Source organism: Lagenorhynchus albirostris, chromosome 16 (genome assembly GCF_949774975.1).
Source record: "Lagenorhynchus albirostris chromosome 16, mLagAlb1.1, whole genome shotgun sequence".
NCBI classification, from domain to species: domain Eukaryota; kingdom Metazoa; phylum Chordata; class Mammalia; order Artiodactyla; family Delphinidae; genus Lagenorhynchus; species Lagenorhynchus albirostris.
This window is the reverse complement of record NC_083110.1, coordinates 47336688-47364627: the sequence shown is the minus strand read 5'-3', so window position 1 is coordinate 47364627 and position 27940 is coordinate 47336688. Positions and strand designations below refer to the sequence as shown.

The following is a 27940-nucleotide window of genomic DNA, read 5'->3' as shown; positions in this document are numbered from 1 at the left end:
TGATGTACCTTGAGACTCCTACTGAAAATAAATTATAAATTAAGATAGAATATTTTTAAGATGTAGGAATAAAAACAAGAAAACCCTACCTGATTAAGAAATACAATGTTGTAGGGGGGAGTGACCCAGATAGCAGAGTAGGAAGACCCTGAGCTCTACTCTTCCCACGGGCACACCAAAATACAACTATTTATAGAACAACTGTCAATGGTAATGACCTGAAAACTACCAGAAAATATTTTCCACAAATAAAGATATAAAAAAGGAACAAGACAGGAAGGAGGGGTGAAGATGCAGTATAGTCAAGGTCTGCACCCCTGGGTAGAGGACCCACTTAAAAATATATTAAGAGGGTAAATCTCACGTTGTGTCCTTACTACAATAAGAAAGAAAGAAAGAAAGAAAGAAAGAAAGAAAGAAAGGAAGAAAGGAAGAAAGGAAGAAAGGAAGAAAGGAAGAAAGGAAGAAAGGAAGAAAGAAAGAAAGAAAGAAAGAAGGAAAGAAAAAGAAAGAAAGAGAAATAAAGGAAGGAAGAAAGGAAGAAAGAAAGAAATGCAAAATTGACTCTTAGACAAAACACTGAGAGAATGGAGCATTAGCGATCTGCAAAACAAGAAATATTCAAGGAAGTTCATCATGACAAGAGAAATAAGACACAGGGAAATAATGTAAATAAGAAGCTGGGTTTCTCAAGCTTCTAACCAGAGGTACAATAATAATAATGATATTAATAATAATTTATTATTAATAATAATTGTAGTAGTTTATTACCATTGTGGATAACAAATTACCACAAAGTTAGTGGTTTAAAACAACATATATTTATTATCTCACTTTCCATGGGTCAGTAGTCCAAGCATGGCATAGCTAGGTCCTCTGTTCAGGGTCTCACCAGGCTGCAATCCAGGTGTTAGACAGGCTGCTTTCTCAACTGGAGGCTTTACTAGGAAAGAATGGGTTTCCAAGCTCATCCAGGTTTTAGGCAGAATTAATTTTCTCATAGGTGTATGACTGAGAGTCCCAATGTTTTGCAGGTTATCAGCTGGAGGCCACCTACAGATCCTAGAAGTCACACACTGTTCCTTCTCATGTGGGTTTCCTCAACATATCTGTTTGCCTTTTCAAGCCAACAAGGAGAATCTCTTGCTCCAGTCTGCTAAGATGGATTCTTACATAATAGAATGTAATCAGTGGGTGACATCCCATCACCTTTGCCAATTCTCTTGTCTAGAAGCAAGTCTCAGGTCCCTCCCACACTCAAGGGGAGAGGATTACACAAATTCATGGACACTGGGAGGTGAAAATTATTGGAGGGGTCACCTTAGGGTCTGTGCTCCACATTCTTATGACAAAAACCCGCTTCCTTAGGGAAAGGAAAATGTATTTAATTTTGCAAACATTCCTCCATCAATCTAATTAGGTCTTGGTAAACTTCATAGGGTGCATCCTGTCCAAGGTAAAAATCCACATGATTGTAGTGTGGAATCAACTTGAAATAGATAAGCCTGGTAATTTTAGGAAGTAAATTCTCAACATCTTTGAGATCAGCCACAGGGTCCTGTCCACCGCTCCACACTGCTGTTGGAACTTCCATCTTAGAAACGTTGTATAGGGGAGGTGTACGCTAAATAAAATTGAAGAGAGAGAAAAATAGTTTTCACAGAAAACCACACTATAGAAGTAACGTTAACTGTCAGTTGTTAAGCAAGTTCTTCAAATGCTAAAAATGTGCGATTAGTACATACTTAATGATATATAAACATTAACATGTTAAAAATACTTGAAAGTACTTTTGTGCAATAATATGAATTGTGGATTAAAAAAAGACAACCATTTTATTCCTGATTTTCACTTTTGGGAAAAAGAAAACGATCCCAGAGTAAGAGAGGCTCTCATTTCTATGGGGGACCATCTTTCTAGTAGCACTTGGGTTGAGAGTGTATCCATTTCAAACAAAATATTGGATAGAATAAATATAAATACCCCTTCTTATATGCAGAAATCGGGGCTCAGTGGAGTTAGTAACACTTGAGAAGACTCTTTAGGGGGCATTGAGACTAATGTACAAAAAAGACGTTTGAAAATAATGTTTAAGAGGAGCCAACCCGTTACAGAGAAATAGAGTGGCTATGATGCTAATCCCCTGGCAAGTTTCCCTTCTTTCTGGTAACACAAACTTTCTTGTGCTGATTCAACAAATCCCAAAACCCCAGTTCCAGAGTGGTCCAGGGTTATCAGTCCTTGTCAATTAGTCCTTCATTCTTCTGGCCGCAGTATAATTGTACAAGCAATGGGCACATTACTAAAATTGGGTCAGAATTCTCTCGGGAACTTTTTACCAGAGCTATTGAGAAAATATTGCCATTTTCTTTGAGTTTGCAGTTAAAAAAATCTTCATGAGCTAGGTACACACCGTTACCATTGTACTACTATCTTGGAAATAGCCTAAGAATGGAAACAGCATATGCAAGCAGAATTGAAAGAGACTGAGAGGGAGAGAGAAAGAGAGAGCCTGAGAACGGTATATAAGTCCCTGGCTATTGTGCGTTTACCACTATACCTTTTATTTCAGTAAAACTAAAACATTTTTTAAAAATATAAAATAAAGTTGATTTCTACTACTTACAATGGAAAGAGTTGCATATTCTATGGACTAAATTGTGTTTCCCTCAAATTCATATGTTGAAACCCTAACCCCAAGGTGATTGTATTTGGAGGCAAGGTTTTTAGGAAGTAATTAAGGTTAAATGAGGCCATAAGGTTTGGGTCCCAATCCAATAGGATTTGTGGCCTTATAAGAAGAGGAAGAGAGAGAGATTAATGTCTCTCTCTCTCGCCAACCACATAGAGGAAAGGCTATGTGGATACACATGAGGAAGGTGGCTTTCTGCAGTCCAGGAAGAGAGCCCTCACTAGGACCTGACTGTGCTGGCACATTGATCTCGGACTTGCAGCTTCCAGAACTCTTAGAAAGACATTTCTGTTATTTAAGCCACTCAGTCTATGGGATTTTTTATGGTAGCCCAAGGAGATTAATACACCATAGTTAATTTTGGCAGCAAGACTAGGAAGAAAAGGTAACATGGCCAGGTTATAAATCCTTAGGAAACAGTAACATTGGCCAGGGAAAGGTTTCTAAGAGGACTAGAAATGTGCCTGGGGGAGACCCCTGACTCGGTGACTCTGCACCTTGAGTTCTCCTAGTAGAGAGATATGAGGCAGAGCGCGTTGGTATAGTCATTGCACATTTCACTGTCACTGGATGGGTCTTTGCATTACCAAATTTATCAAGTATAATTCCCCTACCCTGTAATACTGGGAGGCCTTGGGCCTGGGCTTAGGAGCAAGTGGTAAATGGGAATGTGTAGCTATGAGAAGGCAATGTGAATGGCAAAGAAGGAAATGAGTGCAGATTAGCACTGACCAGTAGTGCACTCGAGGGAAGGGTGAACTCAGAAAAGCCTGGTGCAAGGCCCCAATGCAAAAGTGCAACTGCTGAAAGAAGAGGCATGCTCTTCCTGACTTGACAGTTTTCTCAGCAGAATAATACAAAGCATAAATATTCAAATGCAAGGATGGAGAGACATAAAGAATAGAAAAACAACACAGCACAGAGTGGCAAAAATATTTGCAAGTTTTAAGGCACAAGTGGGTCTCAGGGGCCTCTGAAATGAGAATACATTTACTGCAATAATTTAATACCCTGCTAAGAATGAATGGGGGAGCCCAGAAGATGGCAAAGCAAAAACGAACATCAAGATCAAGATCCAAATGATATATGGTGGCCTTTGGCCAAGAAATAATTTTTTTACTTTCTTAGTTTTACAGGATTGGTGATTATATTGGTAATCACACCTGCCTAATTTATGGGGCTCTTACTTACAGTTGTGACAAAGGTTACTGATGTTTAAAACTTGTATATTGTTCACCCTCAGTCTGTTTTAGGTTTTCTTTTTTTCCCCCAAAGTTCCAAGCAAAAGATTCATATTTGAACCTGAATGGCCATGTATTTTGATAGAATCTGCAAGCACAGTGATGAAGTTAATACTTGTGATTCAACTCTCATTCAAATAGGTATTTGAGTCTTATAGGGTAAGGCCATCATCTAAAAAGCTTTTCTTAAAGCAACTATGTACTCTTGCTAGGACAAGGAATTGGTTAATTACACGAGTAAATAGTACTTTGACACAGTGTGTGAGTTTGTGTGTGTGGGCACACACCACCCCACACACATATAACTATAGCAGTTTAGGAGAAAAATCAGATTTTTCACACTAGTTGAAATTATGCATTTTCACTATTGTAGTTATTATGGTGGCACTGAAATTGATTTTTTAAAAGTTTCCAAATTTCCATCCATATCCTTGATTTGAAAAACCCATGTATCTTTGATGACTATTTGTTTAATTTAAGCTCAGTCTATCAGCAAGAGGCCAAAGCCATCATTGGATTTCCTTACATACTGAAAAAAAAAAAATAACAACACCTATTTGCTTTAATATAGAGTTTTTGCTCCAAAAGTCTTCATGTATAATGTCAAGAAATATTTTGACATATCATTATCTGGCAGATAGGACTGCTTCTCCTTAAAGGTGATATTCCTGTCTGGAATATCTCTAATAATTCATGTACTTTTAAAAAATGACTAGTAAATGACATCCCAAAGAATTATTAGGAAAATGTTAGTTCATTTTATGAGAGACAGTTAAGAAGCCAGAGAATATGCTTCAGAAACAAAATTATGTATCTTTAATTCTTTCTTTAAAATATGGTCTTAATTAAGTGCTGAGAATTTCTATTTTTTGAAAAGGAATAAGTGTAGTGGAAGAACGGACTTTTGATCCACGAACTCCTGTGTCATATTCTGGTTCTTTATAAGCTAAATAATTTTGACAATTTACCTAAAACTCTCTGAGCTTCTGGAAAAATAGAGACAATAATATTTACCTTGGAAGGTCATTCTGAGGATCAAAAATAATGTTATGGCACGTGGTAAGAACCCAATAAGCAACATCTGATCTATACAAAATATCTGGCATAGTGAATGGGGCCTAGTAGGTGCTTGATGAGTAGATACTATTTTTTAAATTCATTTGCAGTATGCAATTGTCTGATTATTGTTGATATTATACCTGGTGGAAGTGCCTCATGTTCTGATCAGGGTTTCCCCAATCAAAAGCTTGGAACTGACCAGAATTAATAGCCTATAATAAGATAAAAATAATAAACATGTTAAAATGATGCAAGAAAACAACATACATTTAAAGACAGTTAACAAAAAATTTATAAAATGGTTTGACATAATGTCCCACTCTTTAGCACATGAGCTAAAAGTCAATAAAGTTTAATAAGTCAAATAATAAAAATGATAAAAATTGATACTAATTCACGGAACTGACTTACAATCCTTTCTTCCCCTCTATACTTTTCCAACAAAAATCCTCAAGTAGTGATGGCTTTAAATATTACAACGTTGTATACATAGAAAATGGTTGAAAGATGCTAAATTGAATGATTCTTGAATATCCTGGCTTCAGGAATTTATATATATATATATTTTAAAAAGGCACCAACTATACATTTCCTACATTAAAAAATGACTGCTATTATTATTTAAAAACTGTATGCCGTATCATCCTTGTCAGATGGTCTAGGATATTATGATTATATTCTTTATTCTTAAACATTTTTGTTACTTTTGAAAGGAATGCTCACTCAAAGAACACCCTCAGGGCTTTCTGAGGTATAGCCTCTGTCTGTCTGTCTCCTGTCTGTCGAGCCAAGCAGCCCGCCATGTTGTCAGTAATTTGGCCATGGACTGAGTGTCTGAGACAGCGTATGTAACCTGTTTTCATTTTAAATTTTAGACTTCAGATATTAGAGTAGAAGCATTAATACTTCTAGGGGATCCTTTTTTCTGTTATTTGCTACCCATGTTGGATTGAGGAGACAGATAATTTTTACCTTTACCTCAAGCACTTCATTAAATTATTCTCAGACTACTCCAAGGATTTTTTTTTCCCCTTAACTTGAATCTCAGATTTTTTTTTCACATTGATTTCGTTCTGATTTTGTGTTTGAAATGGTTCCCATCGTGACTTATATTGACAGAGGCAGTAGTCTGCAGCTGTTGAAATTCTGTAGGTTTTCAGCAATGAGAGGCAATAGAGTGTACAGTTAGGAACTTGGGTTCTAGCATCAAACAGACCTTGTTTGAATCCAAGCTTAATGGATTATTAAGTCTGTGATCCAGGCAAGATATGTAACTTCTATAAACCTATTGTCTCATCTGTGCAATGGAAATGACAATAACATTCTTCTTATAGGGTTGTGAAGATTAAATATGGTAATGCATAAAAAGCATGTAGCACCTGGGAATGGTCAAGAAATCACTCTTTTTATTAATATTACTACCATCATCACTATCATCATCATCTGTGCCTTAGCTCTCTGCATAACTTATGACCAAGTGTTTTATCTCCCCACGCCCAGTTATTTCTATTCTGAAGAGAACTTTCTGTCAAAGGAGAAGAGATATCTTTAAGAAGAGTCAGCTGTGAGATGTGTAAGGGGTTGGTTATGACATCTGTAGAATGGGAAAATCAATGCCTTCATTGAAAGATTGTTATGAGAATTCATAAGAAAGAATGAGACAGAATTAAATCGTATATTTGGACAACAAGGACACATAGTAAGTGCTCAATAAATGTGAAATTGAAGTTGTATTTCCTGGAAAGGCATGCCTATCAGAGTCTACCTGTCTCCTCACCAGTAGGAGGCTCTGTGTCCAGAATATCTTTCTTCCTGTAGGAACTTGAAGGCTTATCTTCTGGGGGTGGAACTCTTCAAAGAATTTCAGAAATCCTCAACTAGTATTTCAGACTATCTACAGCAGTGATTCTCAACTTTAAAGCATGGAACAAATTTATCAGGGTGTAGGTTAAAATTCAAATTCCTAGGGATCTCAGATCCCTATTAAATGTTTTAAAGTATTTAAAACTCAAAATGTGTAATTAAATATTAAAACTTTGGGAAGACCTTTCCCCCCATACACACACTCATACATACTTGGCTCAGAAAGCTATACCAACAGAATTTGACTTGCCAAATATTGAGTAATATAGTAACAAAAAAAAACATAACCCTTAAACTGAGAGTAAAAACAGAAACAATCTATTTTAATCCCTCTCTAACATTTAATTTCCTCTGAATTAAGCAATATTTCCACACTCTGAAATCGCCCATATCCCAATTAGAGGATAAACAGATCTTTTTGGAATAGCCTGTATCCTGTTATATAAAGCTCTATTAGAGCTAATGATTTTGCAAAAGAGGAAACACAAGCTTTTCCTAAAAAAGGCAATTCAGAGTAATCTAAAGGTCAGAATTTAGTCAGAATACCTGGGAACCCAAACACCAGATACAGAGGACATGGAGAATAGACGGGAGTAAAGGAAATCAACATGAGTTGATGCTGATTCCAGAAACATCCACCTGACAGTAGCAGAACCTGCAAAACCCTGCAGCGAGCTCTCTTGGGAGTGCTCCTCAGGGATCTTGCAGAGATATGTGCGTGTCATATCAGGAACAGGGAGCACGTACCTGGGCCCAGTGCAGCATATTCTGAACAGATGTTCCCACAGGGCTTTGTGACAAATAAACATCTAAGCGACTCTGCAAAGTAAAAAGATTCTTACCTGAAGGCTAATCATATAATCACACCACAAGTAAATCTGAGTATTTTTTTCTCTCTCTTTCTCTCCTCTCTCTCTCAAGGAATAAACATGTACCATACCCTCTAAAGACATATTAACCAAAGAAGAAGCCCATCTTTAAGAACTTTTTTCTCCCTCATTTCCATACTTCTGTCCTGGGCAGTATCTTTGTAAAGCCCACAGAGGGCATCCTGCTGGTCAAAGACAAAAGGTAATGTACCTTTTCTTTCCAGCCTCACCTCAGACAGGTCTAAGAATATAGACAGTCAGGAGATAAAATCCCCAGTGATCTTCTCCTTCACCCTGTGATAAGTCCTAAGGGACATTCCCAGAAAGTTGTTCATCATGAAAGATTGAGAACAGATCTGAATGTTTTATCATGCCTTCTTAAAAATTTGGTAAATGTTCTGCAGGACTCTTTGACAGTTTGTGGGACATAATCCATCCAGTATTTAAACCTCTATTAATGATTAGATTTCTTTTTGAATCAAAAAAATCTTAATTTTTAAATATTTCCAACAGCATTTTGTTTGCTTTAGTATACAAGAGAGTTATTTTCCACCAGAGTGAGTATCTGAAAGATCTTGGAGCTTTAAAAAATATAGCTACTTATGAGCTACCCAAACCTATGAAACAATACCAAAATCTCTAGGGTTGAGTTCTGGACATGTGTAATTTTTGAAAGCTCTACAAACTCTACTTATGTATCCCTGGTTATGCTCCACTAAAGTAAACATCCTTGCAGGCACAGTAATATTCTATAATCCAGTCCACAACAGCGAGAGAAAATGGGCAATCTGACTATATAAATGTAAAATGAGGGCATCCAACGAATGTTCTAGGATGTCATTTTGTGAAGTCTTTCTTTAACAAACTCTTAGGCCATGTTGAGAGGGTGTTTTTTGAAATTGTCTCTATTGAGTTTGCTTAAAGGTCTTTTTACTTAGCTCTACACGGTACACTTCTATCTAAGTGAAAGGCAAGCATGGTTTCCCTAGTAAATCGAGAAAGTAAGAAAGTCATGTGAAAGGCAGTGGCTAAGGTGTGCTTTGCATAAACAGCCTTTTATAAATCTTGCTTGAAATCAAGGAAAATATTAATCACCACTAGCCACTGAGGGAGGCAAGGGTCTAGGCAGAAGTCTGTGAGACAGACGGAGACCAGCTTCAACTTTGTCCCACCCCTGGTTTCAAACCTGTCTGCACTCTAGCTGGGGACAGTAGCTTCGTCTTTTTCTCCCTCCCACCCCTTCAGGTCAGTTAGAGGTAGCTAAGAAAGGAAAGGCTCTCAGTTAAGTTGGAAAGGACTTGATAAGAACCTCAACAATTATCCCTCTCAATATCACTTGAACAGTGAGTCTGTAGCTGTTATTGAAGAGCCATTCCTTTACCCCTTTGGATAAAAGACATAAGTCGTTCACAAAATGACTATGTCCAAATCACCTATGAAAGTAGAAAACTGGTTAAAAATTAGATGGCTGGGCTCACTCCCTGAAATTCTGCGTCAGTAGGTCTGGGATAGGGCTCAGGCATAGCAAGATAAATTTCAAAACCATAGCCTAAGTGAAGGACTCTTTAATGGTGACACTTCGTCCAACAACAAGAATTGGTGAGAATTTTCAGCGGCAGAGACTTCTCAAATCCTCCTATTAAAGCAGGTGGACTCTCAGCTTTGGTTGGAAGCCGTAAACATGCTAGCTACCTTCCAGGAGACAAAAAGGAGACTTTGAAATGTGGTTTCCATGCAATGTAGAATGAACTCTCCTTACCTCTGTGCAACAAAACAATTGCTTTCCTGGATCTGACTACTTACACGTACCATGTTTAAGTTTTTTGGGTCAAATCCACTCCAGGTAAATAGAAAGTTGCTGCAAATATGATGAAATATCTTCTGGTTGCACACCTTGGTGGCGATGAATCGGTCAAAAAATATGTGAGGATAGAACATCTTGTCACCAAACAACATCTGCAAGATCGATTTAAGACACCATCAAGCTTTTTCCCAAGATCTTTTACTTGGAGTGTTTTTTGGGACTTCCCCTAAAAAACTAGTCCCCGTAGGAAATTGGTAAGCCTTTGGAGTCAGGGTTGCCTTGGTTTGATTCTAGACTCTGTCTCTTATACCTTAGGAAAGTATTTAATTTCTATTATTTAATAGAAATTAATTTAATAGAAATTAATTAAAATCTATTAAATAAATCTAATTTCTATTATCTTGAATTTCTTCAACTATAAAATAGAAAATTAATATGCACTAAGTAGAACTGCTGTGTAGATAATAGGTCACATTTAAAACGCACTAGTGCAGAGGGGAGTAGGCAAAATAGTGGAGTAGGGAGACCCTGAGTTCATTTCTACCCACAGGCACCCTAAAATCACATGCTGTGATCTCAACTACTACACTATACTGTCCTTGATAAACTAGGGGCACCAGAGAGAAATTTAACCTACTAGATTAAACCAATCAATCAATCAAATCAGCTCTTGCTGTATCTGTGACTGAGGAATGACATGAGAGACAAGCCCCTAAGTTAAAAATTAAGGCAGCAGAGTGAGCACCCTGAACCCTGTTGGCAAAATTGTACATCATCAGTAAACCTACATGTGTACCTCGAGCATTCCTAGATGTTTGTAAAATGTTATTTGTCTCAAGCTGTCTTCTCTTGAAATCAATGGAAATAGGGCTAGTTTTAGTTACTACAGATTTAAACTTGGGGGAAAGTTGTCACATACCTTGATTACTTTTCTGGAAAGAGTTGTTAATTTTTTAATAGGAGTTTGGGTGTATTTCACAGTGGTGACTGGAGCCAATGCAAAAAATATCTTAATCCTTTTAGCCAGCTCTGGATTAGTAGAGAATGCTATGAAAGCTGAAAAGGAAGAAGATACTAATTCATAGATTTAGAACAATTCTTAATTCACTTTAAATTATAGTAAAAGTAGTTCTATTTAAAAAATAAAACAAAGAAACTCAGAGTAAGTACCATTTTTAGGGAAGGATTTTTGAATTTCTGAAGGTGGAACTGGCTAATTCGGAATAAAGTGAGTTTCCTGTCCCTGAAGGATGCAAATCTACTTATAGAGAATGTTGCAGAAAGGGTTCAAACATACAGTGTGGGGGCTTCCCTGGTGGCGCAGTGGTTGAGAGTCCGCCTGCCGATGCAGGGGACACGGGTTCGTGCCCCGGTCTGGGAAGATCCTACATGCCACGGAGCGGCTGGGCCCGTGAGCCATGGCCGCTGAGCTTGCGCGTCCGGAGCCTGTAGCTCCGCAACGGGAGAGGCCACAACAGTGAGAGGCCCGCGTACCACAAAAAAAATAAAAAATAAAAAAATAACATACAGTGTGGGGCATGTCTAGGTAAACTCCAAGGGCCATTCTAGCTTGACGATAGTCTTTGGTATCAGACAAAACTGGGCTATAATTTTGGCTTCCCATTTGCTAGCTATGTGAAAACTTGGGCAACTTAACCTCCCCTGTATAAGTCTCAGTTTTCTCTATCTATAAATATGGAAAATAGAATCCTTATAGAATAATTCTTTTGAAGGTTAGATTATATATATATATATACACACACACACACTTTCTAATTGGCTTTATCACCATTAGAAAGGATTCCTAAGTTCAGCCATTTGTAAAATATGGATGACAATGCTCTCAAATAACTGCTGTAAATGCTGTTGGTATTGTCAAGGTCTCTAGCTGAACAGAGAACAGTGAAGAGAATGGAGTGCCTTATGGCACTGCCAACGTAGCTCACCCACACACATCTAGCCTATCCCAGCACCCACTGGGAACTGACTAAAAGTCGCACTGGTTGTGACATATAATCACTGAGATTTGTAATTCTCTGCTTTTTTTTTTAGTGTCCCTCACTAGACTGTGAGCTCTTTCAGGGAAAGATACATACCATATTTATTTATCTTTGGTTCCCCAGTATCTAACCTCGTGTCTGTCAAGTGTTGTTGGGTACACAAATGAATAGATAAATAATTGTTTCTCTTTCAGGCTTATCCATCAATCTCCAGATCTAGTCCTGGGGGGAAAATCCCTAAGTCATCCACACTTTATTTATTTGCTCTTCAGAAGCCAGCCAGACAAGATTGTTTCCCAGCTCAGAGACCCCAAGCTAGAGACTTCACAGAGGGAAGAAATCCTGACCCCTTTCGTGAATATGAAGAAGATCCCCTGACACTCTCAGATCACACCTGCCCCAAACACACCAGTGGTGGTGCCTTGGGAGTGGCCCACATAGTAGAGTCGCTCCTGTCCAGTTTTCTCTATGATAAAATTGATTGTGGCTGGAAGGTCATATTTAGCCATCTCATCCAAACTGCCAAAGAAAAAGAACAACAACATTGGGAAAAAAAACCCATCTCATTTTTAGGCTTGCAATACTTAAACATATTCATTGCAGACCTAGATGTTTAGCTTTTGTTAAATGTAATACTGGAATCAATACGTGATATCACGCGTCTGTGCAACTTTTGAGGATATCACCTTGATTGCAAGAATAACTTTGTTAAGAAACTGAAATCAGAAAAATCTGACTTGCAAAAGCCTCCAGAGGCTTTTCACTTAATTCTATAGCAGATTTACCAAACTCCCTTGAAAAGAAAAGTTACCTGGAATACTTATTTTAAAAACAGAATAAAACAAAGAGACTTGCAGACTTCAGCCCAGACAGACTGAATCAAAATGTCCAGGGAAGAGGCCTGGTCATCTGCATATTTATCAAGCACTTCAGGTGCTTCTTTCCTGTATGTAGTTGGGAAAACACTCATCTAGGGAATCATGATGTTATTTGCAATTGTGCCATGACACAACTGCCCTGGAGTGTGGAATTAGGGAATGCAAATTGGCTTCCAGGAATGAGGCCAAGGAACAAACAGCTTTAGTGACCTTCAAGGAATGGTTCTTAGCTCCACTACAGGTGCCGGGTTTGCCTCTGTGACTCAGCTGGCCTAACTTCTAAGGAAGACAGCGTCCACAGGGGCTGCTGGTAACTCAGCTCCAAGGACAGATTTCAGCACCACCAGCCTATGGAGGGTCGAGTTCCTTTACTACTCAGTGAATTGGAGTGTCATCTATGCTAAAGGGCTTGGCTCATCTTGGCTTATGAATGTCTGTTTCCCAGGATTTTCAACCAGAACCTTGTTTCTGGTCCCATTTCTTGATCAGTTTCATTTTTCCTCTTTAGTAAGGGTACCAAGTAAATTTCTGGGGTGCACACTGACAATATGATGGTCCTGGAATTAACCTTTCTAAAGTTGACCTTTACATCTTGATTTTTTTTTTCTTGTGTATATACTTTACATACACACACGCCAAGTGGAGTATTTAAAACAACTCTTGAAGCAATAATAAGGGCATTTCTTCAGAGCTTGTAAAGAAAACCTGCGTAGAAAAAGAAATGTCCATTTCCTTCTTGTAGATTCCATAGTGTGCATTTGGACGGAAAGGGAAAATTCAAAGAGCAGTCAGCCATATAAATGAGCAATGTACACACTTTATTCATTGGTAGTATTCCCCTTACCTGAAGGCCCAGTATTCTGGTGATGTGGTTGACAATTTCACGTGTCTTCTGGACCAGGTGTTTCCCCGGCTGTTCCCCATCCATACATCATAACAAACATCTGCCAGAAGGAAAGCCAAGCTGTTGTTGGGCAGGTTACAAATCCAGTTACTGGCAGAGGCAATTAAGCCATGCTGCAGATACACAGCAGGCTTTGCAGCTGCAAAATACAAGTAACAGGAGTTTTTTATATGAACTTCCTTGGTGCTTACAAGAAAATTCTTTTTCCTGACTCCCTGCAATACAGAAGGAAAGTTAAGAGATGAAATTTGGCACCAGGCAAGCCGAGGTTCTAGGGTTTTGAACTACTTCTGAAGCTGGGCAAGTTATTTATCTTCTCTGTGTCTTGTTTTTCTCTTTGCAAAATCAGAATTATGTGCAGTGTATTGTATTGTTATACAGCTATTGGAGTCAGATTGCCCTGATTTAAAATCTATTCTGCTACATGTTAACCTCTTTGTGCCTTAGTTAACTTATTTTGTAATGGGGAATAATAAAAATTGCTATCTTATAGTGTAGTTATAAGAATTAAATTAGAATTAAAATACATAAAATTCTGTCCAGCACAATAAATATCTGCTCTACAATTATTCACATTAACGACATTTTATTTCTCAAAAAGCATCTGGTGACAAAACTAAGCTTTTTCCAAGATAATAACAAAGACAATAAAAGTGTCATTTATTGAATGTTTCCTGAATGCCCGGCATTATGCTAGTTAATTTGCATTGTCAGAAAGCAAAATGCAAGGTTTTAAGTGAAATTTACACAAGGTAAAATTGTTAATTTGACGTAAAAATCCTACTCACAAGTAGAATTGGAACAATTTGACTAAAGAAAGAGAAAAAAAGAAGGAAACGGGGAAGTGGTGCTGAAAACACAGAGAAGAGAAAGAGAAGTGACTAGGATATTTCTGTCTTTTATAAATGGTCTGTGATGCTGTGTTGGTACCCCAGGACTTTCCCTTAGGTCACCTTTGGAGCTAGACCAGTTTCCTGAGATTGAGTAGGCTAGATTGGCCTCTTAGAAAGCCTCAGCCCTCTGGAAGTGAGGATAAAGTTTATATCCATTAATCCATCTTTTGAGGAAAAAGAGAAAGAAGAGGTGTTACTAATTCTGCTAAATTAGAGCCAAAGAGCTGTCACGATCCATAGCCCCTTTCTAATCTGAGCCCTTAGGCAGCTTCTCATTGCAGAGACAGTTTTCATCGCATGCCTTTTGGCAGCAACCCGGCAGAACTGATAAGATAAAAGTTTGTGGAAACAAAGTTCTTGTGAGTATTTCCAAAGGTAATGGAGTCATTTTAGGGGATGGTCAGTTCTATAAAGTGAACAGCACCGTTCCACCTCTCTCTCTTTTTTAAAATCTAGATTGTCTCTTTAAATAACTAACCCTTCTGATACTGGAAATTTTCGTGATACAATGCTCCAAAGAAAAAAAAGGAGCTAAGAAATGAGAGAAGAAAGCAAACAGTTCTTGCCAAGTGGATTCCTCTCTTCTCTATAGGTATCAACCTATATGGTAGGGAGCTAGAAATGGCTCTAACTGCATTGAAGTATAGAACTAATAGGGTTAGATTTACTTTAAAAAATAAAATCCCAGTGACTTGCATAGAGAACTAATTACAAATGAAATAATCCCAGTTAGAAAGTTGTTGTAGTAGCTGGAGCACAAGATAATGGTGAAGTTGAAGCCTGGACTTGAACAATATTGAAGCTGAGAGTTTTCAGATTAGAGAGAAGTTTGGAAGGCAAAATTGATAGGTCTTGGTTATTGGCTGTGTATAGGAAGTGTGGGAGAGAAAAGTACCAAAATGACCCTAAAGTTTTGGTTTTTAAGCCTGGAAAGTGGTATCTCTAGAGTAAGACCAAGTTTTCTTTTGTTTCTGTGTTTGTTTGGAAAGAGGACAAAGTGATGGAGGAAAGGAAAGAGTAAATAGTGTATGTGAAAATGCTTTAAAAACTCCAAAGTGTTACGCAAATGAAATAGTAGAGGTGGTGGTGATGATTTGCCTCCACTTATGGAAGAGAATAGGCTCTATTTCAGAATAAAAGCTGCCCTGCTGCTATCGTCGCATCCAGGAATCTCTCCTTAGGCACTATTGCTTTCATAATGAAATAAATCCCACCTGTTCTTGGACATGCTCTTCCATGAGGAATCCTGTAAATTCCGAGGATATAACCATCTTTTGTCACAATGTCGTATTTTTCATAAGGATAACCCCAGTAGGAAATAATCTGGCTCTAAAAAGAGGAAACGGAAAGGTATACCTCATGATGTAATCTCTTGATTTTTATACCCACATTTCAATATAGTACTTTAAGTCACAACCTACTGTTCATCTCTGTATCGGAACAGAATGTAGCAGGAAAATCAGGATAACTTGAGGAGGGTTTTAAAAGGAGGATGCATGCAAAGGCATGGGTAAGGCAAGGTGGTGGGTTTCCATACATGCTGGTTTTCTTGGCCTGGTATTATTAATGCACTCTAGTTCACTCTCCAAATGTTTGATGGAAAATGGCATGTTCATCTTACGAAGGAAACCATACGGCATTGTGCAGAACCCTATGGCTAGTAACAAGTGAGTTGTTACCAACCTTAGACCTGAAGGGAGATGGGAGAGAGTGGTTACAAGACCCTGAATGAGAAAGTCAAGTAAAGAGGGCCATATTGAGAGGGGCTGTGACCTTTAGCAGAGGGAGGCAACTTGCCCAAGATGACCTTATGGACGGAACCAGGGCAGCAAACCATCTGGTCTCGCTCCTCTCCCACCTTCTGATCTCCTGCTCAATATGTCCATTGGCTGAACTGAACTGAAAACCAAAGGTCAAAGGAATTTAACTGACCTAGTTCTTACAGGGCAGAAAGAAAGGTGTAAAGACTAGAGAGTGGATCTAAAGGGGTAAAAACAGAAGATACCTCATCCACAGATATACAAGGAAGAGGGGAACTACCGTTTATTGGTCATCTTCCACATAGAAGATGGTTAATACCCCTTGTTTTATTAATCCATATAACAGGTCTTTGAGATAGAATTATATCCATTTTATAGTTGAGAAAACTGAATTTCAGGGAGAATAATAAGCTGTCCAAGACTGAACACTAGGAAGAGATAAAGACAAAATTTAAGTCAAAGTTAGTTTAGCACAAAAGCATATGCTTTTATGATAGGATTATGCATTTTCCCAGGCTGGGCACTCACAAGAGGTGTGCACATATTGTGCAGCTATATAAAGCACTGGTTATGAGAGCCCAGACTCTAGAGACAAGCTGTATGGCATTGAATTCCAGCTCTTCCTCTTATTAGCTGTGCAGCTTTGGGCAAGTTACTTAACTCCTTTGGGCTTCATTTACTTGAACTGCAAAATAAAGATAATAATAGTATCTCTTCACAGATATGTTGTGATGATTATACACACAGTAAGTGCTCTATAAATGTTTATTATTCTTCTTATCATTAGAGACTAGCCAAAATGCAGCCAGACCAGGGAGGAAGAAAGTGTCCATGAATGTGGAAGGAGGAGGAAAATATTTTCATGGAATGTGAGCTCAGTACTCTGGTAGAAGCTTAGGAGTACCTGCTGGATACTTTGGAGAGAGAAACAAGAAGAGACACTAATTAAAAAGCATTGACAGTTCCATTCTTAAAGTTCTAATACAAACTTGGGTATGGGTGAGGACTTCAGGGTGCACAACGTACACAAGAAATTGTACATTTCCATTGGAATGAAGCATTTAGCAAACATTTGTCATTTGTCTTGTTTTTGTTTTTTGCCTAGATCTGTTCTGTTTCACTTTATTCCAGTCCACTTCTGGTATGAATTCCTGCATGTTAAGACACTTTTGTTTATAAGCAACCCAAACCAAATCTGGCTTACTAAACTGAAAATGTACATGGATATAGTTCACAAATTAAAGGAACTGCTCTAGAAAGAGCCTCCGGAAGAGCTCAAGTATACTCCATAGAGATCATCAGTAGGAACTCATGAACCTTCTCTTCAGGAAACCACCATGAGATGGTAGTTCAAACTACCAGCAAAGGAAGTATTACTGCCCCAATTTGGGTCAGGTCTTTCAATTCTTTGGTTAGTTAGCTATGCCAAGGGACAAGGGAGGAAACACAGATTTAATCAGTTTAGAATTTTTAAAAACTAGACAGGCATACCAATTGCATCTAAAATGACAATAGCTTAATAATTCCTTCTCTTAGTTTTTTTCCTTAATGAGTGACTTACAATATTCATATTAGCTTCCGGATTTGTTGAGCTTCCTTCATTTTGACTACCATATATAGGTCCAAGAAGAAGCATCCAGCATGTTGCTGTTAAAAGCTGCCACATTTGGAATCTGCCTGGGAAAGGAAATATTAATATATTTGTCATCAAAGAGAATTCTACAAGTGAAACTCAGTGTAATCTTTCTATAACACTACTGAGAGAGGGAGTAGAAAGATGTTTCTAGGTTGTGTCTTAACAAGTAATATACTTAATTATTCAAGACTCATCCCATGAAAAATCTGAAATGGTGAATTTTTAGTAAGAAAAAAATGAAAGAAGAAAACGAGGAAAGAAGAAATGAAGAAACCAACATCAATTAAATCTCCAATAGATAATCAAACAAAAGGAGATTTATAATTCACAGAAAAATGTAATGGCAAATGTATTAATCAAAGCACATTTAATATCTCTAGTTATCAGATAAATTAGTACTCTTCTGATGGTGGGAGTGAGCATTGGCACAATCTTAATGGAAAGAGATTTATTAACATGCATTGTGAATTTTAAAATATTTATACCCCTCACTCAGTATAATTCTATTTCCAAAAGTCTATCCAAAAGAAAAAAATATATATACAAGCATCATTTATAAAATTATCCCTTATTGTCTATCTTAACATAGGGAAATTTGCCAAAATAAGACACTGATAAAATAAATTATGGGGAAAGAAGAAAGGAATTATTCAGCCACCAAGTATTATGTTTTTGTGTGATATGTGAATTCCTATTATATAATATTAAGGGCAAAACAATGTAACTTGTACATACATTTTGATAACAAAACATAACGAGAAAAAAAAGGACTAATCATCAAAGTTTAATTATGGTTATATCTAGGTGGTAACTATTTGGGTGATTATTTTCTCATTTTTAAAGGATTCGCCATACTTTCTAAATTTTCTATATCCAGTATTATTTTATCATAAGAAGGAAGTTATTTTTCAAATAGAAAATTGTGAAAATTATGGGGGGAAAAAGATGACATGTATTCCTCATTTGGCTTTGAAACTACTTCAGTTTAAAAACAAACAACTGCAAAAGTAACAGAGGGGGACATTTTGCAGGAGACTTCCCATTAACTACTATATAAAATGAAGATCTTCAAATTATGTTAGAAAACACACTATCTGCTAATCTGTTTTGTTTTCCTCTAGAAAGAGATAAAGACAAAATTTAAGCCAAAGTAAGTTTAGCTCCAAAGCAAATGCCCTTATGACAGGATTATGCGTTTGCTTAGGCCAGGCAAATAAGAATTGTGTATACACGTAGTCTTCTCTTGGTATCCGGGTGAGATCAGTTCCAGAGCTCCTCCACTTACCTCCCCCATGGAAACCAAAATCCACAGATGCTCAAGTCCCTTATGTAATTGTCATAGTATTTGTATATAACCTATCCACATCCTCCTGATATTTTAAATTATCTCTTTATTACTTATAATATGTAAGTATTATAATGCAATGTAAATGCCATATAAATGGTTGTAAATACAGTGTAAATGCTATGTAAATAGTTGTAACACATGGAAAATTCAAGTTTTGCTTTTTGGAACTTTCTGAAATTATTTTTCTGAATATTTTCTATGTGGAGCTCACAGATACGAAGCGCTTAATGTCTACTATGGGGTTCTGTAAAGCACCATAGTCACTTCTCTCTCTTTGTGCTTTCAACACCACTTCCCCTACTTCCTTTTTTTCTTTTCTCTTTCTTTGTCAAATTGCTCCAATTCTACATTTCGAATAGATTTTTATATCAAATTAACATATAAGAGAGATGGCAAATCTCACCCTGTAGGAAATGGAAGGATTTTTCAGACTATGCCTTCACTATTCTGTTACAGAAAATTCCATGAGCTCCTCTCTTGGATTTATCATAATTTCTGTTGACTATATGTATTAACATAATTAATTTATACCATCATTAATATGATTAACTATATATGAATTAGGTAGTACATATGTAATTTTATATTAATGTAATATATTTATATATAACTAATATTGATTAATATAGCCAAATTCTGGTGAAACTCTATTATAATATGGTAGTGATAATAATACCACCACAATAATTATTGTTACTATTACAACTTGTTTTGAGCACCTATTATGTGCCAAGTAAAGTATCAGACATGATTGTGATTATCCCATTTTATTCTCAAAATAATTCCAAGGGATAAGAAATATCATTCCAATTTTATTTCCAATGAAACCTGGTCTTGAGTTCAAGTCATTTGCCTGAGGTCAAAGAGGTAGTGATGGAGCCAGGATCTGAACTCAGGTTGTCTGACTCTAAAGGAAATGCTCTGAATCATCACGCTCTTAACCACTCAGTCCATTCAGAATAGACATACTAGGGTTCTCTGCTAAGCACCTGGTTAGTGTTACCTGTGGCCTATACACCACAGCGATCATAATCACCATTAAAATCAATATAAACTTTTAGAACCCACCCCAGCCAAACCGGATGAGCATCTATGGGGGTGTGGCCAAGGATCTGCATTTTAAACCCTCATTTCAAGGGATTCATGTGCATTCCCAACCAGTGAAAGACTGACTGACTGACTGGATTCCTTGAGAGGAGAAAATGTTTCATTCTCACTTTTGTCTCTCTGAGACCCAGCATGAAGGTTTTGAGAAATGAAATATTGCCTGCCATATCAGTAAACAAAGGATGTCAGAGTCATCAGCGACTGCAGCCCTTCAATGGCAAGCAGGTGAGTCCTGAGGGAACTCAGGAAGGAAACAAAGAGTACCTGCCATCTAGCAGGCATCAGACTGCAGCCACTCCAAAAGTGAGACCTGAGGAAACTCAGCATGTGAAAACACAGGATACTGGCCCCAGATAGCTGAGGTGCATATCAAAGGAATGATTTCAGTGAGTCCAGACTCTTGCATCTTCCCATAAATAGAAACGTTCTAAATTCCTTAACTTGAGAGGTCTAGTTTTCTTTCATTAACAGTTTCTTTTGTTCCTACTACCTGCTCTTTGTTGCAAAACTCCTATATATCCTACCTCCCCCCTCGCCTCCTAGGAGCAGTTTTCTCAGGGTTACTTGAGATGTTGCCTCCTGGGCTTGAAGTCCTCAGTATGCCCACTCAATAAAACATAACTCTCAACTTTTAGGTTGTGTATATATCTTTTAGTCGACACTTCCTATAAATGTTTGCCAAATAGACAGATGGATGAAAGAGAGAATGAGTACATCATTTAATCTTAAAGACTATCCCAAATTGACTCACTATTTTGTATCATATCTTTCTTGCCTGCTTTCATTTTACCCCACTGCATTGCTACTCTCTTTTTGACAGTGAGAGCTGATTAATACCTTAGTTCAGGTCTGTATATTACAGGAAGGTAGTAGGGCAATTTAAAAAAATTAGTCTTTTCTCTCAAGACATTTACAATTTAGATGCTCCAACATCTGTTGAGTGATTGATACTTGAGGCCTCTGGGTTACAATCATTGGCAAGTGACCCTGGGACCCCTGAGTTAGAGCAGATCTGACCCTCGAAGGGCAGGCTGGAGAGCTTGTGTGGTTTTTAATGATGCAGGGAGGAGGGCTGTGTGCTGCTTATAGGAAGAGCTGAAGTCTAGTCCCCAGCGATGGAACAAGAATGTGTACTAGTCATGACACTTTGTATTTTGCAGCCATGACATAAAGCCCATTCAGCTACCTTTGTTTTGTTCTTCTGTGTAATGGATCTGGGTGTGGAAAGGTGACACACCCAGGCAAGAGGTGTCTCTTATATTTTCTAAAGAGTAGCATGTTCTAACCAAACAGGCTTTGTTCAAGCACTTCTCACCAGGGCTGTGCTTACCTGTGCTTTCTAGGCGTGTGTTTGTAATAGGGAAGAACAAATCTGACTCCATGTTGGATCTGTTTCTTTTACTTTAACCTCTGCTTTCTGTTGCTTTTGTTGCAAGTTACTGTAATCACTGAAAGGATGTTGTCTATAGCTATAAGCATGCATAATGACCTGTCTCAGGGAACCCTGCCCCCTCTGCCTGAATGTTAAACTAAACTACCTTTGTTCACCTCACAGGGAAACATCCTGACCCTGCCCACCTGTGAATGGCTGCAGGAAAGAAGAAATTAACACATCCCCTCCCTGAGTCTGGTGAAACCACGAGATATTATGCAAGACTTATGGCCTTTTTACTTTACCTGCTCACCTCCCCCATCTCTGTTCTATAAAAGAAGCTAGCATCCAGACCCTGGTAAGATGGTTTTCTAGGACTCTAGTCCACCATCTTCTCAGATGCCTGGCTTTCTGAATAAAGTCGCTGTTCCTTGCCTCAACACCTTGGTTCCCGATTTATTGGCCTGTCGTGTGGCGAGCAGTGAGCTTGGACTCTGTAACATGTTTACCTGCTCTGCCTGATCTGAGCCTCACAGTATTTATTATCATTGTTGGGTAAATCCACCTGATTCAGGCACTTCTACTTAATGATACTCCAACAATCCTCTAGTCTCTTTGGCCTGTTTCTAGGATAGCTTCCTGATGAATGCATCCTACATTGACCTCCTGCTGATTCACACTAATGTATATATGGATGTTTGACTAAGAAGAGAGAAGACATCGTAAATTCCAGGGGACTTTTAGTCCTTAAAGAGGAGACCCTTATCTTCAAGAACCCAGACTAAATCAATATAGATTTATTTATTATAGGTTTATATATATATAATCTACACAGACTATATTGCTTTATTACTCTAAAGCATTTCACATTGCTTTCCTATAAAACATGACTCTCATAAGATGCTATTTGTAAAAAGAACTCATGGAAAACATACATTACAATATTTAGACATAAATATATGTTTTTTAGACTATATATATGTATATATACAAGCTATATACATGACTTGCTTGGAGAGTCTTAAATTACAATATCATAATTAAGACTCAATATGGTCCTGCAATCAAGACTCTGTTTAACTTATTTAATTTACTTTTCCATAGTTTTATTTGCTCTTAGAATTTTATCATTTGAATAACACCAATTAAACATAACTTGACCCATATTTTCCAAAGAATACACTTGGGAAATTCTAGTTTGATATTTATTTCTTTTTCTATTCATTATACACTGTGATGAAAGTGAATTAAAAGGACTTCCCTGGTGGCATGGTGCTTAAGAAACCGCCTGCCAATGCAGTGGACACGGGTTCGAGCCCTGGTCCAGAAGATCCCACATGTCACGGAGCAACTAAGCCCGTGTGCCACAACTACTAAGCCTGCACTCTAGAGCCCACAAGCCACAACTACTGAGCCCACGTGCCACAACTACTGAAGCCCATGCACCTAGAGCCTGTGCTCTGCAACAAGAGAAGCCACTGCAATGAGAAGCCCGCACACCACAAGGAAGAGTAGCCCCTGCTCGCCGCAACTAGAGAAAGCCTGCACGCAGCAACAAAGACCCAACACAGCCAAAAATAAATAAATAAATTTATTTTAAAAATATTTAAGGAAGAAATTGTTACAATTAAGAAAAAAAAACACCAAAATACTAAGAACAGTGTTGCTATATTTACAGAGTTTTTAAGAACATCCTTATCTTATGTCCCAGAGGTTCTGCTCAATAAGTTATAAGAGGATAAATTCTCAGTTTGAATGTGGAGGAGAGCCCTTTGTATAAAATTACTTTAATCCTTGTTATTTATTATAAAAAATTAAAAACAGATTTTTAGTTATAAAGTGTTGCTTAAATAAACTATGTTAATTAACTTTTGTAGATAAAGCCATTAAAATGTATATGAAGACTATATAATAACATGAAAACAAACTTGTAATAGTATGTTAAATGGGGAAAAAATTATTGTTTGGAGGAAGGGTTAGTCTTCATGCTAGGGTATGCAAAGACTTTCCACAAATACATACACACATAACTAGTTTTTAAAAAATCAAATTCTAGATCTTTTACTCTCATATATATTCTCTCCTAAAATTCATATGGCCCGAGATTTCTAACTTCAAGGACGTTCTCGTTTTCTAACTCTACTTTACAAAGGTAAGGTGAAACTCTCTCCTCTTTTGAATCTTAACTATGGTGAATTGTCCCAGCTTGTAAAAAATTCTGAGGCCCCTCACAAAGGAACACTTCACAATATTGACATGGGTATTGGGAAAAGGAGAGTTTAATCAAGTATCAATCCTTTTTCAAAAGCAACTATCTCTGCAAATCTTGTAGTTTCTAATTCTTTGCTTTCAAAACACTGAAAAAAGATCTACTTGAGTTGTTAGGAGGTAAATCATTAAAAATTGTTTTTGCAGATGCATCACTGTGATTTGTGATACAGAGCTTCGAAAAGTTCAGAGCTGAATGGCATTAGGTAAACATGGTTTTTCAGCAATTTACATCTGTCAAATAAATGGAAAAGAATTGATTCTAAATTTTGTGTCCTCTGTGAATAAATAATAATTGTCATTGGGTGTATGAATTAAAAGGAAATGTTTCATTCATGTCATTAAGAGATTCATTGCTACTAAAATTTGATTTTAATGCTTAATATTCATTGAACTTTTAATATATTTATGATCCTTTGACCAACTGTATTCTAATAAAAATTACAAAGACAAATCATTAAAAAATTAAAAGAAAAATGCAACCTTATAAGAAGTGAAAACAATTTAAATTTTAATGTATATCCACTTTTTAGTTCCAGAGAAGAAAGATCAATTGATCAATAAAAGACTTTTTAAGCATATAAATAAATGACACTAGAATATATATTTATGGAAATATATAAAACACCTGTAAGAAAAAAGTGGAATGGAAATATGAATTCAATAAGAAAGCAAAAGATATAAAATTTTAATCCATTAATTAAAATATTTTTTTCAATGGATAATCTTGGATATTAAAAAACTACTCTATTGAATATATTTTTTAAATTGTATAACAATTTCAATTTAAACTGGAAATATTTGTGAGGTACCTTAAAGTACATCCTTTGAAACTATTTAGAATTATGATAAAAATTTTTCATACGTCAGCCTAAAAATATGTAAACATTTATAGAGTTTTGCAAAATTTGTTTGGGCCTATAGTAGTAAAACCAAATTTTAAGCAACTACAATTTTATTTTTTGAATATCTCAAACAAATAAGCAAATCAAAAAAGTATGATCTTCAGAAACTCTGGAAGAATTACTGCAAAATGATAATGGTTATATCCAAATAGTAGGAATAACAATTTTCCTTCTTCTACTAATTTACTTCTTGGTTACATATTTTCCTCAATGACTTTATTAGTTTGAATTATTCTCACAATAAAAATATACTAAAATATTTATTATAGTGAATATTTATGATATAAAATATAATAATATACTTACACTAAATAAGAATACTTAGAAATAATTAGCTGTAAATTTAAATGCAGTGAACTCTGAATAAAGGTTCTAGAAGCTTATGGGGCAAAGTCCACAAGTTTTAGTATTTCCACCTTGTTATAACCATTTTGGCAGTTCCTCATAGTTTTTCTTAATAATGAGATTTTTGTCAGTGACACAAATAACTGGATTTGCCAGAAACCTGCTGTCTGTCATTTAAAATATCTTGGCCTCTGACACAATTTCTCTTTCTAGTTGACACTTTTAATCTAAAACTGATTAGGGTATTTACAAAAATTTAGATTCTGTCTTGCCCTTACCTCAGCATCCTTCACAAAACTCTGATATTCTCATCTGTTACCAAAGTATAGTAACTCACAAGGTTACACAACTATTGGTAGCAAAGTTAATCAGAATCTAGATTTAAATTACTTCTCTGTTTTCTGAATTCCCCCACCCACAGAGTGAAAGAGTTAATGAATCAGGAAGATTAATGAGGCTATGAACAAGTGAAAGAGAGGAAATGATTGCACAATCAGATGTCCAGGCCTGAAAATTTCAGATTTGAGGATTAAGTATTTTTGTATCAAAGGAAGGAATAGGCAGCTGTGATAGGATCTTCAAATAGCACTGAGAGACTTTTTAGAGCCCAGAGCTATTGCTCTGTGCTCCAAGCCCAGAGGCATCAGAAGACAAAGGAGTACCAGGGTGAATGGGGAAGAACAGACACAAAAGAGAAAAGAAAAATAAATAGCAAATATCTAGAAGGCACTAATTTTCATGGCTCTTCTATAATATTAAGGAAGAAGCACTTGTTCTGCTTGGCAAAATAGCCTCTGAAAGATTGCTGCATTAAAAATTTTAATATCAAATAAATAGCAAAAGAAGAGCTGTTGAGGAAATAAAATTTCCTTCAATTTTTTTTAGATGTAAGATAGACCAATGAAGAAATATTAAAGCAAGCTGCTTTATAGTAAAATGACTCCTTTAATATCATATTCCTATCCCCAAATTTAATTCCACACTATCATATTTCCTGCCTGAAGTGTTGTGTGCTAAAGTGACTATATATTTGATATATGTGATTATATATCTTTTTCAGACATGAGGAAAATCTGGCGACAACTTCTTTCTTAATTCTGGAAACAGAAAATAAAGAATAAGTATTAAAAAAAAAAAAGGGCTTCTCTGGTGGCGCAGTGGTTGAGAGTCCGCCTGCCGATGCAGCGGACATGGGTTCGTGCCCCGGTCCGGGAGGATCCCATATGCCGCAGAGCAGCTAGGCCTGTGAGCCATGGCCGCTGAGCCTACGTGTCCGGAGCCTGTGCTCCGCAGCGGGAGAGGCCACAACAGTGAGAGGCCCGCGTACCGCAAAAAAAAAAAAATTTTTTTAAATAATAATAATAAAAAAAAGAATAAGTGTATTGTAAAAGCAACCAAACAAAAAATAACAACCTTTTGACTTTGATATATAGAATTAAAGGACAATCATTTGATCTCTCAACGTCTTGGCCGGGGGATATTAGTCCATCAGGTTGGCTCATCCTCATCTCCCTAGACTTGAATGCAGGTCTGCAATTATGAGGACTGGAAGAGCATGTACTCTTAAATAACATCAACATTAATATGAACCACTTTTTCACACAACACTCAGCAAGGCTATTCATTATGAAGCAGCAGGAAGGAAACGGCAGGTACTTCACAAATTATAAGGGTCCATCAGCAGGCATATCACTTAGTACAGTGATTCCTGCCAATTCCTGCCACATTTCCCTGCAGATGACCTTGCTCCTAAGAAAGAATATTCAGGCTCAAGGCCATTGGAATGAGACAATAAAGGGCTTTTTGAAAACGCTAAACATTTTTAAAAACATTATTTAAATATTATTTCCCAAAGTCCTAGATGCAATCCCAAAGAAAGATCTCTTAAATTCTTAAAAGTATCTTTCACTAGTATTTCCAGGTATCGATATGTGATATCATCTCTCACTGAGATTCAAAAATAGCAACGTCTGCTTTGTTAACTGCTACAGCTTTCTGAAAGGGAAAACTCTTCTTAACATGACTGGAAAACTCTCCAGTATATCTTCTCCATCTGGAGTGGTCACATTCTACTCTTGCTATGTTTTGCTATCAAAACAGGATGTTCCTCACAAACAAAGTTCTGTACCTCCAAATATTTTCCATGTCTCACAGACTCTGCAAATAGATCAATAGTCATTACCCACCTCTGAAGTCTCCGGGCATCTGTCTTCAAGTCCTGGGAGCTTCAGATAGATTTCAGCTCCTTTCAGAGACAGCTGTCAATAGAGCATGGTCTGTTTGATACAGCCCAGAACGTGTTGCAACCAGGAATTTCTCAACTGGAGGCAGATTAATCATGACTTGAAATGCAACACATGCTACCCAGACAACATTGTTAGGTGAGTTCTTAGCCAGTGATGAAAAAAGAGTTGTAACGGACCAAAGTCCCTGCTCCTGCCAAGCCAGTCCCTGAGTTGTGTGCTTCAAGGGCTAAATGGATTGAAAGCTTCTCAGCAGAATGTAGACTCTCCATTCAGAAAATGATTTTCACCCAACAATGGTTGCAATGACCCAGTCATATAAGCATCTCTATAAAGCGCCTAAACCCCCTGCATCACCCAACTACAACACCTGTAATGCTATTCATTCTCAATTACTGTTTTAGCTTTCCTAAATTTTCTCTACCTTGCTCTATAAATTGCATATTAGAACTGGCAGGAAACACAGAACATGTTGTTTCCAATCCTTTCAACTAGAGCCTAGAAAAACAATGTCTCATTTAAGATCTCCACCTAGCTAAAGGCAAAAAACAACCAAACACAAAACAAAACAAAACAAACAAACAAGAAGAGTTTTTCTCTTACTCTCTAACCAGTCTCTTTCCTACCATGTAAGCAGCCCCTGTGTCTGCACTGGGCAGAGGAGGTTTGGTGTTAGATAACCTGTAAAAAATTTTAGAATTGCATAGATTTCTATTTTCCACTTTCATACTTACAAGAGTGCAGATCTAATTT

The 27940-nt window shown here is 37.1% G+C and overlaps 1 protein-coding gene across 5 annotated transcripts; it reads right to left on the bottom strand.

The window, feature by feature from the left end:
* Positions 1-802: 802 nt before the first annotated feature.
* LIPK (lipase family member K) lies at positions 803-27090 on the bottom strand. 5 transcript variants are annotated; one of them, XM_060125392.1, is made up of 11 exons: positions 27073-27090; positions 17525-17640; positions 15418-15532; positions 13502-13525; positions 13251-13350; positions 11938-12047; positions 10448-10602; positions 9534-9680; positions 7603-7674; positions 5133-5204; positions 803-1624 (listed from the first exon to the last, which is right to left on the bottom strand). In XM_060125392.1, the coding sequence occupies exons 2-11, from the start codon at positions 17627-17629 to the stop codon at positions 1385-1387; spliced, it is 1140 nt and encodes a 379-aa protein (XP_059981375.1). In that variant the 5' UTR covers positions 17630-17640; positions 27073-27090; the 3' UTR covers positions 803-1384. The 5 variants fall into 5 exon arrangements, with proteins under 5 accessions (XP_059981375.1, XP_059981373.1, XP_059981374.1 ...); XM_060125390.1 differs by lacking the exon at positions 13502-13525 and having other exon boundaries at positions 13251-13449; XM_060125391.1 differs by lacking the exon at positions 13502-13525 and having other exon boundaries at positions 10448-10584; positions 13251-13449.
* Between the last annotated feature and the right edge of the window lie 850 nt (positions 27091-27940).

Excerpts from the sequence above, each read along its gene's own strand:
- LIPK (XM_060125390.1), bottom strand. The coding sequence starts at position 17,629 with ATGTGGCAGCTTTTAACAGCAACATGCTGGATGCTTCTTCTTGGACCT. Across the intron at positions 9,681-10,447 it reads TTTCCAGAAAAGTAATCAAG|ATGTTGTTTGGTGACAAGAT; the intron begins GTATGTGACAAC and ends TCGATCTTGCAG. Across the intron at positions 7,675-9,533 it reads ACCCAAAAAACTTAAACATG|AGTCGCTTAGATGTTTATTT; the intron begins GTACGTGTAAGT and ends TTTACTTTGCAG.